Raw genomic sequence first — 18,573 nt, 5'->3', positions numbered from 1 at the left:
GGAATTACATGAGCTGCTCATCACCTCTTGTCCATCTTCTATCTTGTACCGCTTATTCTATCACTGGTTTCCTCAGTCCCAGCCTGCCAAACGGTGTAAATGCCGGGAACGATCCAATCGGCAAGACCATGAGGGGGAGGGGAGACGTTCCCTCGGCGGCTAACGTGCATTAGCGCGTGCCCGGGACTGCTATTTTCAGCAGCGGCGGGGTTCCCGGTACGCTCCTTGATTGGCTAGCGGGAGTTAAAACGTATTTTTAGAACTGACGGGCGATGCGAGCGGCGCTGTGACAGGCTGCAAAGGTGTGAGAGATTCGGGGACCCCTGTTGCAGATTGCAATCGGAGAGGCTGGTTGGTCGAGTGGAGGGCACAAGAGGTTTGTGAAGAGACAGGGACTTGGTGCAGTAGTGCACACATAGATTTGGTGGTGGTCCACTGTTGAAGAAACACAAGATGTATACTCAATGATTTCTTCCATGTGAGCATTTCTGTTGAGAGTCTTGATTGTCATGGCTGGTTGTCTCCGCCATCGTGACTGGTCCCTTGCACATTCCTCACCCATTTCTTCTCAAGCTGTCAGACGTCGGCACTTGTCTTTCCGAGACGAACCAACATATCTTGTAAACCATCCATCCATCCACCAGCCACCGCCCCAATTTCTCACCTAAGGTAGACTCTTTCTTACCCAAGATGGGGACCGTGGAACCAGCCGGCTTTGTCTCGACGGCCATGTCTCTAATACTTTCTATTTTCGCATCTTCATTGGCATCACATCATCGTGTGGTATCCGAGGCGGGCCTGGAATATTGGTCGCCCGTGGCTAAAGATAGGTAGCGTCGGCCAGCCGCCGGCCCCAATGTTGCCGTCATACAAGGGGGTCGTGATTTAATGATGCCCTTCTATAGAAGCTGATCCTGGCTGCTCGGCCGTCGATATTACATCGTCGTCCACCAGAATACCCGATGCTGGCGCCACTTGAAAATCTTGGAGATATTCATAGAATCAATCACATGGTGTCGGCGGCAAGCTTCGTCGTGAGACACAGGCGTCATGGCACAGGAGTCTGTCCAAGCTCAAGACTCCTGACAATGAGTATCCACATCGAGGTTGAATAGCTTCCAACTCGATGTGATCCGTCTGTCTTGACTTTGCTTCGTATAATCATTCATCATTTCTGTCCTCATGCCCAAAAAGCCAAGGCAGAGAGGGGATGGATACAAGAACGCTGGTCTTGATCTTGGTCTCGAAAACAATACCTTTCTTCATCTTCACCGACCCCTGATTCTCTCGTCTCGCGGTCTGGTACCGCCGTATTCCTGTTCATTATCCTCTAGCCCTTGCGCCGTCACTCCCTTGCTATGCATTTTTGCTCAACATCAACTGTGTTCGACAACCATCCGTTTCCGGCCGGCCCTGGCTGTCACGATAGATGATGCCTTGGCCTCTACTCACCCTTTGCGTTGACTAGCGAGTGTAGATGGTAAACCAGAGAATCGAAATCAACAAAAGACACAAATGCCTGCCTCCTTTGCCCTGACGCCTATCTCGCTCCGTCTCTCTCTAGACCCAGCGAGCTCATTCATTCATGCATGTATGGTCTGTCATCAAGCCAGTTCCACGTCGTTCATCTCGTTCAGTCCTGTAATGTTCATCTCCACCAGGTCGTCAATCTGGTCTGATGATCCACAGGATCCTTCCCAGTCTTTACCCAGCGTCAGCCGTCACCTGAAGTCTGTTGTAATAGTATCGGAGTCGCTAAACGACTGTGACATACCGGACCCGTCTTCCTCCATGTCATCCACGATCAGCCTGCGGAGGGGATCCAACACCTCTGTCCTGTAGCGTTAGCCATCTTTCTTTTAGGGGGGACCCAGACCGGGCCGAGTCCACTTACCGCGCTGCAAGCCCATAAACTCTGTGTCGACATCGTCTTGTTTCTCGGGATCACCTTCGATAGACTTGGCGCATGACTCAATCACGCGCGAGAACGAGCCCGCAATGTCTCGCCCCAAGTGTGCTCTCCTTCGGACGTGATGCTCCTCGAGATGCCCCAAACACGTGAGGCCCAATTGTCTGACCGTCAGCTTGATCTCCTCCCGATCCTCAGGGTCTCGATCAGTGATCGACTCGCTTTGCAAGGCCTGGAACAGCTCGCGATCCAGGAAGTTCTCTGTGGCTGCTCGCACGGTGCTTTCCTGATATGCTAGGAGATGAGGTGTCCAGTTTGGCACCAGACGGAGACTGAGACTCCTGATGGTCCTCGCAAACTCCCCTTCTGACCGCTCGAGTGACAGTGCTGTGTCAAAGAAGCGAACAAAGTACACACCCTCTGTGTTTTGCAGGCTTTTGGCTTGCGTGTACACATGCTGAATCATCTTTGTGGCAAAGTCGAGTTGCTCGGTACTCTCAATGTAGGCGCCGGCCGCCCGCAGGAATGGGTCCATGGCTTGAGTTGACGTCTCACCCCGGATGCATCGCTTCAACGTGGCTAGTATCTTGCCGTCCATCGTTGAGCCGATTCCGGTCAGGAATCGGATAATGTCGTCGGTTGGACGGGTCGCTTGGTCGATCCCCAGTAGCTTCTCCACGAAATGGCTGCCGTGAGTATCGTCCAGACTGATGTGCACGAGTTGAACCTCTTCCGACGTCCAGCTGAAGGGTCGTTCCATCCGCTCCAGTCGGTCGGCTGCGTCTTCAACAATCACATCTGCTCCCAGCTCCGGCTCCAGCTGCTGCAGAAGATAATCGACTAGCGTGATCACCGATAGGTAAGAAGGTGGTCTGGCGTTGTTGATGCGTTTGAGAACAGCCTGCAGCATCCTTTGATAGCTTCCGGTAAGGGCTTGTGCTGGATCTGCCGAGATAATACGCAGAAGCCTCGCCAGGTAATTAGCAGCGAGAACATATCCGACTTCGCGACTTCCCAGCTTTGCAAAGCCCAGAATAGCCCCAAAGCAGTCATCCCACGATCTGAGGTTCATATGGAAGAAGTTCCATAGGTGATTGAACAGGAGCATCACGCCATCAATGACCGAACGATGAGCAACAGCGCCCTCGGTAATGTTTTCGTCTCCATCGGGGTCTGAGATCGGACTATTTGGGACCGGCGGATCGTAGACATGAGGTAGGCCTTTGGCGATCTTGTGTATAGCGACAGTGAACATCTTGCTCATAAAGTTGCGCACCGCCATTTCTGGGTTCCGCTGAAGGAGGGCGCGCAGTGCATCATGTCGTTGGTCAAAGTAGCTGTAGAAAGCAAACGCACAATGGTGGCATGAAGTGATAGCATCGCTGATCAACTTGGAGAAGCTGAGGAAATCCGGCATGTCCTTTGCCCTTGTGACGACCTGGTCCAGGTGGCTCAGCAATGTATGCATGGCTAGATCCTGAAGCCCATGCTCTTGAGCGCGATCAATCAGGAACTCGCCAATGTTCTGGCTCGTGTCAACTTCACGACAGCTTCCGCAAAACTGTCTCGTCTGCTGGAATAGCATCTGAACGAGTCTGAGGTTGCTGGGATCATATATACAGTGACGGCGAAGGATCACTGTGTTTTCGCTCATGATGTGATCTTTGAGATCGTCAGCCACATTGACTCGCAGAGGCCCTGGAATGCCTAGGCTCATCATCCTCTCCTGCTCAGCTCTTAGAGAAGAGGCGCGTTGGTAAAACAGCATGTATGCGCTGTATGTCTTGTCGTAGATGATACCGTTTGTGTCGTATGGGCGATGATCAGGGCCACCGAACGTGGAACTCTCCATGTGCGAGGGATCCCATGCCGTTACCATGTCGTCATTGAACTCAACCCAAGTCTGGCGACCTGAGGCGGAAGGGCGCTCACGGATGTACGAGTAGTAGTGGCCTGATTCAGCCGTGCCCGAGTGAACGAGGACACCGACCAGTTCGAAGATGTCCTCCTCAGTGTCATTTTCCGGGTTGCTCAGGTGCTCGATAGTGTAGGGTCGCAAGTTGACCTTTGCTGGGAATGAGAAGTAATCGTTGATCTTGCTTCGCTGGAGAGTACGGAGATTAAAGTCAAACCGCTTGAGGTGAAAGATGACATTGTCTGGAATGTCCTTCAGACACGCCCTCTTGACAGCATCAACGTGTTTGTCGCACGTTGAACACTTGTACTTGTTGTCTGTTGATTGTTAGCGGCCTCCTTGAGATAAATCGAATAATAAATAGGCATACCCCCTTCCATGATCTCGCCATCCACGTAAGCCTGAAGGCTGTCTTCCAGCGTGTTCTTGCCCTTGATGTCACATTGAATTGCAGAGAATGGCTCGAGTCGTTCAGAGATGTGCTCACACTCTTTTGACTTGACTTGCTGCACGAGTTGACCACCGTAAAAAGACTTGAGTTTCCTCTTCTCTTCGTGGCTGTGAAACTGTCCCTCCCAGCGGTCGAAAAGCAGGTTGTAGAACTCATCCACGTCCATTTGACTGTGAATGTCGATGAGGGTGTCATCGTAGGTCTTGATTGAACTGACAAGATTGGTGGGGTCAACAAAGCGACGGTAGCTTTCCTGCATGAAGCCAAACAGCTTTTGGGTGTAGAACATGAGTTCTTGGTCGTTGGCGGGATCATGAAGTTTCGAGTTCAGGATGAATTGTCGGAATCCCGTGTTCATGAAAAGTTGCGCCAGGATCGAATTGAGGTAGCATGTGTTCGACAAGTTCAGCAGGCCAGCGTAACCACATGGTGCCCGCAGTGCCCGCAGGCGCTCAAATTGATATGGGAGCTCGTAGAGATATGGCTCATCTGGTTTAGATGTCAGCAGGTGCGAGGTTGATATAGCGCAAGACATGCCGTCATCGTCATCGTCGTAGAAGGGCACGAGACTCTCGAGCGATTCCAACAGGCCCTTGGTCTTTTCTGGATCATGCTTCACGAGATGGAAAAGAATTTCACAAAGCTTCGCTCTCGTTTCACTGTGGAGAACCACCCTAGGGATGGGCTGCTCGCTCAAACTGCGCTTGGGGGGGTACAACTGCTTCCAGAATAGTGACAAAGGCAAATCCCTATGACGAGTCAGTTCATCGGTCTTGCATGGCGAGGCTTCATTCTCGTACGCTGGCAATTGCGGGGACTGGGCAACCGAGGGATCAAGTTGCAGGCAAATATGCAAAACTGTTGCAAGGCCTTTCGCAAACGAGTCCTCTCCAGCTGAAGACCCAATGGCCTGTGTACTCGGTTAGCTCGTACAACTCAATCTCGAAGCTGACGGAACCTACTTCAGTTGATGTATGGGCGAGCAAGAGCTGGCTGACTTGAGAGGCAAGCCTTGGGAGATCCAACACGCCTGGCGATCGAGCCTTCAATCGCATCAGCAAGACATACGTCAGCCTAAAGAAGTCTTCACACTGGTCCGGATACCCGGCTATCTGCAGCACAAGGTCGCTGACAACACCCCAAAAGTATGAGACCAGGGCCACAAAGATGTCGTCCGGATTATTTGAGGATGACTCGTTTGACCTGTCCAACGGCTGTGTGTGGCCTGTCATCGAGACAAGCTCCTCAATGAGCTTCACAACAAGCGATCTGACCTCAGGTCTTGGATCAGTAAGCAAAGCACGGTGTAGTAAAGCCACAAAATCGGGGCTTGTGTTGAGTTTTGCCCAGAATGCAGCATTGATAATGCTCAGGCGGAGTGTGAGGGCAAGTGTTCCGGCAATCACTGGAGAAGCATCGCCGGGGGAATCTATGGCGCATGTCAAGATTTCAACGAGCCGAGCTGGTTCAGGCACGATAACGATGTCCGTACTGACTGGTCGTCCTGGGGTGTAGATCTCTGTGACTAGGCTAGAGCCAGTAAGCGTTCCAGTGGACCGTAGCATATTATCCAGTAGCCGTCGGAATGCGTGTATCAAGTTGGCAGTGAGTTTCAGACGCAGGCCCACAGAAGTTTGATCAAAGACATCTTTGTCCGAGATTGCCTGAGTGGCAAAGAAGAGGCCCGTCTTCAGAGCTTTGGTATACGCGGAGGATTGACCAGGGTCAGTTGGGTCATCCTTGGGATCTTCATTGTCAATGCGCCCGTGAAAAGCAGCTTCAATATACTCTAGAAGCGTGTGCACAGCGTAGAGTGACTTGTACGGCTGTCCCGGAGGAAAGATTTGCTGATACGAGGTTGTGCTGCTGTCAATTGACTTCAAGAGATGACCATCTGTGGGGAGTTTCACGAGAAAGTGGTAAATCTTGGATACACAGTCAGTTATTCGGAGCCTTCCAAATTGGTGCTGGGTTTCATACCTCTTGTGCGAGTGACTCCTCCATGCTGAGATACTCAAACATCTCGTCAAAGTGCGCCGAGATTTCTACCTCCAGGGGAGAGGCACCTGGCTTCACTCGACCAGAAGGGGCCGGGCCTGCTTCCTCACGTTTGACTAGCATGAGCCCCTCCTGAACACGCAGATCCTCCAAAGACTTGCAGATTTCGTGCTCGTTGGGAAGAAAAGGTCGTCCTCTGTAGTAAACTCGATAGTTCTCAAAGCCTGTCTCTTGTCTCAGGCTGGCAAGTAAAGACGCAGCGGTGTTGAGCTTCCCAATTGCGAGTGGCTTGATATCAGTCTGTTCATCCCCATCAAAAGACTGGTATTTGAGCTCGGCCGAGTCTCCTTGCACCTCATAGGGGGTTTGGGGGATCAGTGTTCTCAGGTCAGGGGCCGACAGAAGAGGTTTTGACTGATGGGCCTCCAGTATGTGCCGTAATAGTCTCAAGGATCGAATGAAGATCCTCTCCTGCTGCTGGATTTGCTCATCCGTTGTAGCAGTCGACATGGCCTCATCCTCGCCGCTCGTAGCTCCATCGTTGGAGCTCTTGATTTTCCGCGCGGCATCCTTTAGCTGCTGCAGGCATCGGTTGACTAGAGCCATGTGAATCAATCGTGTTCGCTGAAGCGGGCTGGCGGCCATATGCCGGCTTTCGACATAGATATCGATTGCAAGCGTCCGTACTGATCGGTCAACGAGAGGTCCATCCTCAGTCTCGAGGATCAAGCGCCACAGTTGCTCAATACCGCTCTCAGCAACCATGTCATGGTCGTCAAGAGCCAGGTCGGCTTTATCGTTGAGACGTGGTAGAATTTCCGCCCGGAGAAACTCCAGCATGCCGTCGCAGAAGTATTCGGAAGGGAGAGTTGGGAGATATTGAGACAAGCACGTTTGGAGAAAGGGGTTGGCGAGGTTGAGCTTCCGGTTAAGATTGTTCAAGATACCCCATCCTGCTCTCCTATCCTCAAGCGATAGTGACCATGGGCCGACCAGCATGTCCCAGAGCTTTATCCCCAACTCCTTGGTGATTGTTTGGGGTTCAACCTGGATGATGTTGGTGATGAAGTCCCTGCGGGGTTGGTTGATCGCGCCCCAGAGAACTGTCTGAACGCCAGCAGCTCGTCCGACCTTGATTGCGTGCTCTAGCTCAGTAACGATAAGTCTCGTCAGGTCGTGCTTCTCCGTCAAGACACGAAGTTCCGTCACAACCGCGGAGCGAATTGCCATTGACAAGCACCAGAGGCTGCCCAATGTAGTTGCTGACTGGTCTGCTATGTCCTGGATGCAGCTCTGGTACAGCTGCTGGCGTCCCTCGGGATCTGGCCCATATGCCAGGAGCTCCTTAAACTTCTGCATCGCTGCGTGCTGCATGTCGGGATATGCGACTTGTGATCCGGATGTGCAAATTGACGACTCTCTGAGCAGTCGTAAGCACAAGTTGTAGGGATGGAAGCTCAGTCCCGGTCGATCGACTTGTGATCTCGTAACCATGTGCCTAATAACGGTCTCCCAAAGCATTCGAATGGAGGGGGTGAAGCCATCCATGGGAAGGGCCTGAAATTTGTCGCAGAAAAACAAGAGACCGGCGTAGTCAAAAAGGTTTGTGATATTTGTCACCATGCGAGTGAGAGCATCTGCGGTGCGAGGATCCTGACCGGACGTGATGCCTTGCCATATCATGTTGATGTGCTCCTCCCGGTACATCTTGGTCACTACCAAGAAGCCCACAATGTTGGCACCCTCAAGAGTGATCTCTGGATGACAGTTAGAGCCGAGGATGTACTCTATGAGTCCGGTCTGGAGCAGGTATTCCGCGAGATGGTTGAGGTGGAGTATACTGCCATCGTCTCCGCTGTCACAGTGGCGTCTCCAGCAGGAGACCAAGTCACCACACATCTGGGTGACACCCACAACACGGAGTTGCATCTGACTTGACCTTATGAGCTTGTTCAAGAGCCCAAGGCGTCGCTCCCAAGCGATTGCCTCAGTAGTGTAGTTAACAGGGAGCTGAGGGTGCGCCTGTCGATGCTCGATTAGCAGCTGGGTTGCAGCTTCATGTTCGCCCTGAAGGCTCGCTTTGATCATGTTTGTGAGAGCCCGAACGCTAATTGAGACTTTATCGGCATTCAACTGCGTCGGCTGCTTTTCAACCATCCTTACGAGGGTATCTGAGACCAGGTCGTAGAGAGCGTGACCAACTTCTAGCCGTTGTTTAGCCATGGGTGGGAGTCCTGGGTTGCCCAAGGCGAAGCTTGCATCTGTCATGATATCTGCTGCAACCAGGCATATCGAGGATAGCTCATCAGTCCATCGAGGGAAGTTGGAGATATGATCGACCAGACATCTAACCAGCTGGAGCAGGCAACTGAGGCTTCCACCTTGGCTTTCCTGAAACTCCTTGATCACGTATGACACATCTTCCAGACTGGGGGATGAAAGATCGGCGTTACCAGTTTGCTCGTCGTAGAAAGGCGCCCCAGTCATCATATGTAACCGGTCCAGGTAAAGAGGAGACAATAGAGTGGGTGGACGCTGTTTTTGATCCGTCTGTGTAGCCGAAAACTCTTGGAGAGCACGAATGTCGAATTCGATGAACCAGGCCGTCAGCTTGGCGAATCCAGCGAAAAAAGCCAGAGTAACGCCGCGCAATCCATGTGCTTTCAACATTGATGGCCTAGTATGATTAGTATAGAGTAATAGGAGCAAAGAAGGAGAGACATACTTGCGACATGCCATTGCGTGAAAGATTTCGGGGAACGTAACCCAAAACCCCGGATTTTGTCGGCATGAGTCGATGGCAGATTGCTGGTCGACGTCTCTGATGTATCTGAGATACCGTTCCAGCCATTGCTGCACCTTGTCGACAACGCCTTCATCAATTGGAGATTCTGCATGTTTTAGTTGCTTGAGTCGTTCAGAAGAAGAATAACAAAGCTCACGAGTTGAAAGGTAGTTTGCCAGTCGTTCCACTGTCGATTCGGTTGTTTCTTCGGGATCGTGAAAGGGAAAGTCATGGATAGGATCGATTAGGATGGGGTCGTCTCCAATAATGGAGACTCCAACACTCATATGATCGGAAGCCATGTCATCATCTGACGGCACCGTGATAATCTCGATAGGCGGGCTTGTTGAATGTGAAGAAGCTGACTTGGAGGTCTCGGTACTCTGGGGTGGAACTGGCACCATGTCGACCTCGGAGTCTTCCACACTGGCCTTGACGTCGTCGGTCGCAACATCGGTGACGGCATCGGTCGCAGGGGCCTGAGCGGCAGGTGAAGGAGATGGGGGCTCGGAAGACGACGAGTCACTCTGGGGCGCGTTCCTAAGGTTAATAGTAACCATGCTGGACGGAGGCTCGGTGGGTGGCTCGCGCATCGAGGTGCCAGGCTCGGGGGTCTTTGGCGCGACAGGCTCTGGCCGGGCTTCTGTAGCCGAGTCACGGCTGGGGACGACAGGATCGGTGTCGAGAGTGGTCGAGCTCGAGGAATCGTGGAGCGGGTTCACGGTATCGAGGGAGTTTGTAGGTGATCCAGAGAGAGACGTGCGCCGGCGCTTGCGAGACGAGATATCACCGTCATCAAAGGGATTCGGCCGGGTTGAACTGGCTTCAGCGGAGGCAGCACGATCTGGGAGTTCCGGGGATATCGTGGACGGATCCATCGGAGTTGTGTAGAAAAGAGGTGGAAAAGCACGAAGCGCGGAGGTGTAGAGACGTCACACCGTCGCGAAAGACGCCCCGGCGACAGCTGCACAAAATTAACATGTGGGTTTGGTAAGAGAAGCGATTCGGCGGGGGCGAAAGAGCAAGATTCCAAGCTCGAAATGGGTTTTCGGGGAGGGGGGTCAAACCAAGGGCGAAATGATGAATGAAGATGACAAGTAAGAAAAGAAAAAGAGCCCCGGCGAGGTTGTCTAGACAGATGGAAGATGCCTAGAAAGAATAGAGGTTGCTGAGGCTTAGAAGTGGGATGCGGATTGGGAAACGGATGGATAAGGCTCTTGGTGGATGGATCTGAGGAAGGATATGGGGGAGCATGGATTGGCAGGGCGCGCTCTGGCGGATTGCTTGTGTGGACCCCGCTACGGCAGACTCGACGAGAGGCCCGGGGGTGGAAATAGCAGGGGAGGCTGCCTGACGTCGGGTGGGATGGGCATTGGTGGGATTGCGTAGTTGAGAGAAGAGATGAAGGAAGCTGCTTACCTTTTGTGCTTGACCGGGAGATTTGCGAGCGTATCGTCTGATATATGATGCTTAGACAGAATGGGAAGAAGGGGAGTCTTCTCCGTCACTGCGCTATATAGCTTTTCTGTTGCGTCGTGAGGATGAAAGCCCACCTCATGAGCTAAGTTTTCGGTGATATTTTGGTGGTTGCCTCAAGCAGTGGAGGCTGATGACTGTGATACCCAGGGCAGGATCCAATGCTTTTTAGTGGAGAGCTCTGAGCTACCTGGCAGGTTGACCGTCCGCTGGGCGTGATTGAAGGGCGGGGTAAGGGGTGAGGATAGCGCGGGCAATTAATCCGAGCAGAGATGCAATGCAGCAATCGACTGTTTGCGCCGGCAATCCAGCTGTCAGAAGATGTCGATCAAGAAATAACAAAGAAATAGGTAGGTAAGGGAAATCAGCAAATGAGAAATGAGAAAAGATGGAGGCTAGACGTGCAGGTTGTCGACGCGCTTCGCAGCTGTCACGATAGCGGTGTTGGTGGGGTAAAGCGGGCTGTGGGATCAGGATGGATGTGAGATATCATTCACGTCCATCCATGATGAGAAAAGAGAGCTCACCTGGACAGCTTCCCCTGGCGAATTCGAGAAGGTGAACCAGAAAAATAAATACCCGGTAGGTCAATCACTGAGAAAACACACCGGGGTCTTGAAAAGCTTGAACAAGCGCCATGCGCCGAGGGGACAGTGACCGAGGGTAACTGGCTGACAATGGAGCAAATTCACGATGGATAGGTGGCCAACCGCGTCGCCAAGTGACACACCGTGTGAGCCTGAAACTGCTTGCCTGAGGCTACCTTGCGTATCCTGCACTTTGAAGCAGAGTAGAGGGCTTAATGTTAGAGGAGCCACATTGGTCATGAGAAGGCCAACCTGCAGGAGTCAAAGGATGTGATATTGTACCTTCGGAGTATTTTTCAATCAAGTCGTGCATCAAGTGGCTACCTAGGTAGGTAGGAGAGAGTTTCTGCGGGTCTAGAGCTCGAGATTGTCGACTGTTACCACGTGGAGATCCAGAGACCGCCATGGCAGCCGCCTTAAACGGCGACCAAAATCCCCATGAACCTGGTCGAGGCCAAAGAGACCCGCCATGATGCTGCCCCTCCTGTTTGGTCAAGATCTGACACGACATTTGATCCCGGCCGTACCTAGAGCTCTGGTGAGCTGTGGTGCCCATGCCAAGATACAAGATGGTGCCTGTAAGAGGCCAAGGTTAGATGACCACCATGCAATTTGCAAAGCCGTATGGCGGTCTATTATCATGGACTGCTATAACACACATCCATCCACCCAATGTCACCATACTTTCAATTGACGGCCGTTCTATCGTGCTGGCGCTTGGTCTGCTCCGAAATGCGACGCTAAGCAACTCCCCGTCGACCTTGCTTGCGTGACCCACATACTCCCGCCTCCCGCAAATAGCTGCAAAGCAGAGCTTGCTTAGATGTCACCCTCCAAGACACTTCTCTCCAAGACGTCGTTGTCTACGTTTACCGAACATATGTCGCCTCGTCCTCGAATTCAAAGCCAGCCTTAGTTTTATTGACCGACATCCAATACTCTTCCCCCCAAAGTGACTTCCTACACCGACAGTTCCCTGTGCTCGCCAACATGACTACTCCCACGTCACAGCCGGCTCGGAAGAGAGTCGTGCACCAGCTGGATACGCCCTTTTCAACAGTCTCATGGTATTTACTAAGTTTCAAGTATCTTTCCATGATCGTCAGTGATTAACTAAATCTCTAGGCCTGCGGTCTCGCCTGAAGATCAAGACACAATTCTTGAGTTGTTGTGCGAGTAAGTCTGGATACCCCATAGTCACAGGGATGCGCATCTCTGCCCTGCCTCCACACCATGCACTCTCCCGTTTAAGCGGTCTGGATAGTCATACTGACGGGCTTAGTCTATTGAGCCCCCTGGGGCAGTACCGGCAAACACATGTCAAGCGGTCAAAGGGCAAACGGGCAGCCAGGAAGGAAAAAGACGACAAGAAGGCCGCTGGAACGACGGAAGAGCTACCCGTACCACCAATTCCAGAGATTGATGCTAGCATCGATGTTGGCCTCAACTCTATTACTCGAAATCTCCAGGCTCTGTCGCAGAGTGACGCAGACCCTGCTAAAGACAAGCCTGAACGACAGTATCTCATGATTTTTGTAGCCCGTGGGAACCAAGCTTCAACTTTCAATTGTCATTTCCCACAGATGGTTGCTGCAGCCTCCAAGAATCTCCCATCCACAGAAAAGATTCGCCTTGTGGGCTTCTCCAACCCTTGCTCTGAGCGCTTGAGTTCTTGCCTGGGAGTACCGAGAGTGTCGTCAATTGCGATTGCCAAGGATGCTCCAGGAGCCGGAGCCTTGCAGGAGTTTGTCTTGAAATCAGTGCCACCTGCAGAAGCAGCATGGCTAGACGCATCTCGGGATGCTCAGCATCTGACCACAAAGATCAAGGCCATCGAGACGACGGTGGGACCCAAACGGCCTAGGATGAACGACACAACAAGTTAGTATATATTAAAGGGTAGTAACAACATGGGGATACCTTGGTAAGTGTTTGGCAACAATACTGTGGTCAATTCCGCAGAGTCTTGTTCGTAATGGGTGAACACCGACCTCGACACACCAGCCATGAAGCTCAAGCCATCGAGATTTCGAAAAAGCACCGTATTAGCAAACAACGATTGCTGTCGGTGATTGTGTTTGGTCGTGTTGTGTGAACGTGCAGGACTAGAAGAGAAAACGGGCAGTGTCAAGCATACGCAGTCAAGCTAGCCATCGATGAATGCAAGACCCCATAGTCACGACGAAGACCATTCTCCAAAGATCAACGCGCATCATATGCACCTCTGCATTCTCCAATTAGCTTCCGGGCTCTCAAACGAGGTAGATGGCTTCTAGGAGCTTACCATTGGTAGTTCGCCTTACCTACATGACATCCATCTTCTCTCCTCATGCATAGGTACCTATAAAAGAGGGCTCTACCTCGCCGTACAAGTCTCTAGATAAGAAATCAGATAGGAATTCCAATGCCTTCCGTAATAATACCCAGCGGGGAGCGTTCCTCGGGCAGTTCCTGGGCAGTGTCAACGGTCTTCAGGAGAAGCTTCTCTTCGATTCCAAGGGAAGTTCCCCTGGAAAATAAGGTCCGTAGGGCATTTGTCACCTAATTCCTCTGCGATATCTCTTGTAGGTAGTGGTATTTCTCCCGTCCAAGCTCAGTGTGTCGCACCTTCCCCTCCATCTTCCATCACCCTCCCCGAACTCCACCCCACTCAATGTTTTTCTTCTCCTTCATTCTTCTCACCCAAACCTGAAGGCATCTTTCACATCCATTCCCAACTCCCGATTCTTCTTCTTCCCTCATCTCAGAAGCTCGCCAATATCTTCGCTTGGTTGGCCTGCACCTTGATCTACCTACTCCCGCCGTCTCCTCTTGGAGGCGCTCCTTCCCTCCCGTTACCCTTCCCTGCTCCGCCTTCTCCGGTGCTCTTCGCCAGAAACAACACCTCAACTGCAAGGTGAGTCACTGCCAAAAGATCTCGCCCCCTCCAGCTTTTCATCTCTTTCCTTCAGCTGATAGCGGACGCCTCAGGACCGGCCCCTGCCCTGCATCCTCCTCAACACTCCAGAATTCTTCTGCGATCGTGGAAGTTTTGCTCTTTCTCCAGTCACAGAGCCTTTGGTTCTTTCCCTGTACGTTCTCCAAGATCATTTCGAAGCTTCGCCGCCGTAGTGTAGCCGTACCCTACGACGGTGACCTTCGTCCAGATTCCAGGTTTGGATGATCTGACCTTCTTGTCAAAGGACGCTCTTATCAAGCCCAACATCCACACCTTGATACTGGACTTGATCAAGTGACCATGAGTGGCGCGGGTTACAATGATCCCGAAAAGCTGAGAGCTGCCAGGGAGCTGGCTATGTCGTTTGGTAATTCTAGCCAGCCCAGAGGCGGCGGCGGCGGCGGTGGTGGCAGTAGACAGAGACAGGGTAATGACTTTGGAAACAGAGCACCTCGGGGTAAGTCAAGACTATTTCATAGGGCGGGCATATACTGACACGCCACCAGAGAGGTACAACTACAACTCTCCCCCTCCCCCTCCCCCTCCTACGGTCGTCTCTAACATTCCACCTCCAAGTCGGCGCAACTACACAGACACCCTAGTCTCTAGTAACGTGAGACGTACTCCTGGCCAGCGCTTGGGATCTTCTACCATTGATTTTCTGAACCGTCGAACACCGACTCCCCAACCGACCCCCCAGCCCACATCGGGTAAGTACACATGGAACAACTCTGTTCTGTGATCTGTACAGTAGGACTCACCTGCCGACAGCAAATCAACTTCAAGAACCTCCCAACCAAAGCGCCATGGCAGTCGTGCCCCCAAGTGTGACCAACAAACCAGTCAACAGCGTTGCTCAAGGGCAAAACGGGACTGATGTCTCGGGCAACGAGAACCGCACTACCGCCCCAGCTCGAGCTGACGAGGGCCGCTTGGTAGACATTCAAGCAGAGACCACAATGGCCATGGGGACTGAGAGTAGCCAGCCCAAAACCAACAGGCCTATGAGTGCAGCCCCAGAACAGGCTCAAGCCCTTGTCCCTGGAAGCCTTCAGAACAACAACATTGCTAGCACTTGGGCCGCATCCTACAACGATTCTTCTGACGAAGAGGAAGAGGAAGAAGAAGGGGAGATCTTTGAAAGACCCAAGGCAGAGCCTTCCAGAAAGGATGTACCAAGTCTTCCAAAGGCAGACGACGAGGACCTCATCATGATATCCCCGGACCAGAAGCCCAACACTCTCTACACTGAGGACATTTCAAAGTCTCCACTTACGTCAACTGGAACTGCGAATGGAATTTCAGTCCAGAAAGTTCGAAAGAACATTGTCCCACCTCTTCAGCAGAACGGGCGCGGACCGGTTGAGGGGTCTTCTGCTATCAACCAGACCTCACGAGATCAGACTCGAGGTGAGAATAAACCCGGTGAGCCAACTAATATCTCGAACCTTGATCCTCAAGCTCCAGGTTTTGTGCCAGGATCCCGGGCTGCTTCCCTGGATTCTCCTATGAGTCCTCCGGGGTTCCCCCCAAGCGCGCCCGCAGCCGATCCATTTGCCATAAAACTCGACGCAGAGAGTCGTGAAGGGGCGGCATCCCATCAAAGCCATTCTCAATACATTGTTGCTGAGAACTCCGATGGCAGTCCTTCATTCGCTGGACACCTCGTTACCATAACTCCTGTTCGAATTACTAACGGTCTCCTTATCCCAGGACCTACGAATGGTCATGTATTGGTGCAACCTCACCTCGATACTCCCCATCACGTTCAGGCTTCTCCCATGCAGTTCCCTGCAACACCAATGACACCTGGCCCAAGTCAATCATTCCAAGCTGGCGAGAACAAGACCGCCGCGCCTACTGAGAAACAGAAGGCCCCCCGGAAAACTCTAGGTCTCAAGTCCTCGATGTGGGCTTCCTAATCGACATTTGGAAGCAATATGACTCTTGGAGATGTCAAGTTGAGCAAAGTGGCTATTTAGTCTGATGGATTAAGGGCATGGAGAGATCAAAGGGGTAGCTGAAGATGGGACGTGTGCGTCAGGGGGGATGACAGACAAGATCAAGGCTGGCGAAGGCATATTAGTGCCGATTTTGACGTCGGATGAGTGCGGATAGAGGTATCTGGACGGAACACAGGACTTTGCTAAGTGTATATAATCATGTGAAGAGACTCTTGTTGATATTATGCATCATCATCTTTCTAGTTTTGGTCTGTGATGCAAAATAGTAGAGCTCGTTGAGATTTCTGGCTCAAGTGCTTCACGAACAGGACTTGAGGCTGTCACCTACAAGATGTACCGAATGATCTCGTTGGCGCTAATATTTGGCTATCTATGAAATTATGAATCTATCCAGACATACCCTTTTCCAAAAGCTTCACGCCCTCCCTGACCTTGGGCGAGAAGTGCTTCCTTAATAGCTCACCCTCCCACACGGTCGCCGTAAAGGGATTGCTCCCTTCAACACTATCACTCACGGCGTTGTATCGGCCATCACCCTTGCGCTCCTCGGTATCCCACAGACTGCGTACCTTCTTGCTGTGCGTGTGCGCCACATCGCTCAACAGCACAAGAACCGCCTGGCATGACTTGTCCGGCAGCTGCAGCGCGGCCGTCATGAGCTGCTTCGTAAATGCGGCGAGCCTCAAAGGCGGGACAGAACGGATATTCCACGAGGGAAGGAGAATACCAGTCAGCGAGCGGAGGAGGAGGACCGTCGTAGTCTGGACGTTGATCTTGGTGGTGGCTGAGGCGGATGATGTGGCAGGGCGGGTCAACTCGAGGTCTGGGTTGGTGGAAAGGGAGAGTAGGGACTTGAAGAGGTGGGTGGTGAAGAAGGAGAGGTCAAGATGGAGGTCGTTGCGACTGTTGTGGGCGTCTTGGCCGGCGAGGAGGGCGTATGCAGTGACGGTGCAGAGGAGGGCTTCACGGGTAAGGTTGCGGACAGGGACGTCATCTTCTTCATCCTCTTCCTCGTTCTCTCCCTCAGCTTCAGGGTCCACCTCTGAGTCCTCCTCGCTGTGTCGGATGAGATCCTTGAGGGCCTCGAGCAAATCACCAAAGAAATCCTGGTTGATGAGATGGGCGTACTTGGCGAGACCCTCAAGGACAGCACCCATGAGGTGCGGCAGACGAAGCTTGAGGATACGGAAGTATGTCGCAAAGACTAGTTTCAGGGTCTCGGACTGCATACGGTCGCGCTCCTCATGGCTGACCATCGCATCGGCGTTGGCCATGTCCTTGTCCAACGCCTTTTGCTCCTTGAGCTCCTTGCGCCGGCGCTTGGTCCGGAACTCGCGCTTCTTCTTGCCCTGGGCGGAATTGTCCTGTTCCACATAGTCTTGCGAGGCCTTGCCGAAGAACTCGGAGAGGAGGCGGAGAGAGAGGAAGAGGTTAACGACGCTCTCGTCGACCTGGAAGTCGCGTGCCTTCATCATCTTTGAGAGCAGTGACACTGCCTCTTGAGTTGGCCGTCCCTCCTCGTCGTCCTTGAAGAGCGTCTCAAAGGCTTGTAGACACTTGACGCCGTCCTGGTTGATCTTGCGCCTGCTGAGCTTGTTGACTAAGATCTTGATGATGTCCGCGCGGAAGTTGAAGTGAGGCACCGATGTAAGAAGAGTACAAGCGCAAGTAATGGCCACATTGGCGAGGCTTTGTCCACCTCGAGCAACACTGATCTCCAGCTTGGAGCACCGGGCGAGCTCCTTGATGTAGGTCTGATAACCCGAGACCAAGGCCTGCTCGTACTGCCTCAGCGTCCGCACCTCCTTCGATAACTTCTCTCTGGCGGCGTCCTCGTTCGCCGGGCGTATCCGGTATCCGGGGATGACATCCTTGTAGACAGACATTTGGGTGACCAGGGCGAGCATCTGGATGGCAACGATCTTGGAGCGCCCAATCTTGGCGAGGGCCTTGAATGCGCCGACATGATCCTCCGGATTCTCATTGACAGCCATGGCTATCTTTGCCAGCTCCTCCTGCGCCTCTCGGATCTGCTGCGGCTCAGGAACCTCAGGCTCCTTCACCATCTCGTCCGGTTCCGGCTCCCACTCTTCAAACTCATCCTCACGACCCTCTAGCCACTCGGTGTCGCTCTCAATTGACGCTGCATCGTCGTCATCCCCCTGCGCATGCTCGATCCTTCCGTCGGCCGTCTTGATGGGCAGCTTGTTGCTCTCCTTTTGCTTCTTGCCCTTGCGCGGGCGCGACTCGTAGTCCTGTTCGAGGTTCCAGTTTGAGGCGTGCTTAAAGAAAGATTTCTGGGCGTTCTTGGAGGAGGACTGAGCCCCAGACTCATCATCCGACGAGTCATGGGCCAGCTTTCTTCGTTTTGAACCGTTTGGCGCCATGGTGCTGGCTGTGATTACCAGATGCAGTGTAAAGATCGACTGTCTGAGGTTTTCTCTGCTCTCTCAATCTTGTCACTTTCCAAAAGTCGACGAGATCTTTTTAGTGGAGATTGGCAAGGTTGGGCCAATAGAATGATGCGATTCCCGTCTCACCGCCAAAGAT

At 52.6% G+C, this 18,573-nt stretch overlaps 4 protein-coding genes across 4 annotated transcripts; 2 read left to right on the top strand and 2 right to left on the bottom strand.

The window, feature by feature from the left end:
- Positions 1 to 1,145: 1,145 nt before the first annotated feature.
- Positions 1,146 to 9,936, bottom strand: NECHADRAFT_71149 (uncharacterized protein; the record flags this gene model as incomplete). The annotated part of the gene is made up of 10 exons (XM_003048744.1): positions 1,146 to 1,702; positions 1,775 to 1,831; positions 1,895 to 4,141; positions 4,195 to 5,024; positions 5,076 to 5,185; positions 5,238 to 6,200; positions 6,256 to 7,024; positions 7,106 to 8,950; positions 8,999 to 9,164; positions 9,216 to 9,936. The coding sequence occupies 10 exons, from the start codon at positions 9,934 to 9,936 to the stop codon at positions 1,605 to 1,607; spliced, it is 7,806 nt and encodes a 2,601-aa protein (XP_003048790.1). The 3' UTR covers positions 1,146 to 1,604.
- A 2,175-nt stretch (positions 9,937 to 12,111) lies between these two features.
- On the top strand, positions 12,112 to 13,007 carry NECHADRAFT_95587 (uncharacterized protein; the record flags this gene model as incomplete). The annotated part of the gene is made up of 3 exons (XM_003048941.1): positions 12,112 to 12,188; positions 12,247 to 12,297; positions 12,386 to 13,007. 3 exons carry the CDS (start codon positions 12,112 to 12,114, stop codon positions 13,005 to 13,007), a joined length of 750 nt encoding a protein of 249 aa, XP_003048987.1.
- Positions 13,008 to 14,359: 1,352 nt separating this feature from the next.
- On the top strand, positions 14,360 to 15,981 carry NECHADRAFT_83842 (uncharacterized protein; the record flags this gene model as incomplete). Its single annotated transcript, XM_003048940.1, has 4 exons — positions 14,360 to 14,516; positions 14,566 to 14,769; positions 14,831 to 15,469; positions 15,773 to 15,981. 4 exons carry the CDS (start codon positions 14,360 to 14,362, stop codon positions 15,979 to 15,981), a joined length of 1,209 nt encoding a protein of 402 aa, XP_003048986.1.
- A 428-nt stretch (positions 15,982 to 16,409) lies between these two features.
- Positions 16,410 to 18,410, bottom strand: NECHADRAFT_95586 (uncharacterized protein; the record flags this gene model as incomplete). Its single annotated transcript, XM_003048743.1, has 1 exon — positions 16,410 to 18,410. One exon carries the CDS (start codon positions 18,408 to 18,410, stop codon positions 16,410 to 16,412), a length of 2,001 nt encoding a protein of 666 aa, XP_003048789.1.
- Between the last annotated feature and the right edge of the window lie 163 nt (positions 18,411 to 18,573).

This window comes from Fusarium vanettenii, assembly GCF_000151355.1.
Source record: "Fusarium vanettenii 77-13-4 chromosome 8 genomic scaffold NECHAsca_10_chr8_2_0, whole genome shotgun sequence".
NCBI classification, from domain to species: Eukaryota; Fungi; Ascomycota; class Sordariomycetes; order Hypocreales; family Nectriaceae; genus Fusarium; species Fusarium vanettenii.
Note: the sequence above shows the minus strand (reverse complement) of the source record. Positions and strands in the feature narration are given on the sequence as shown.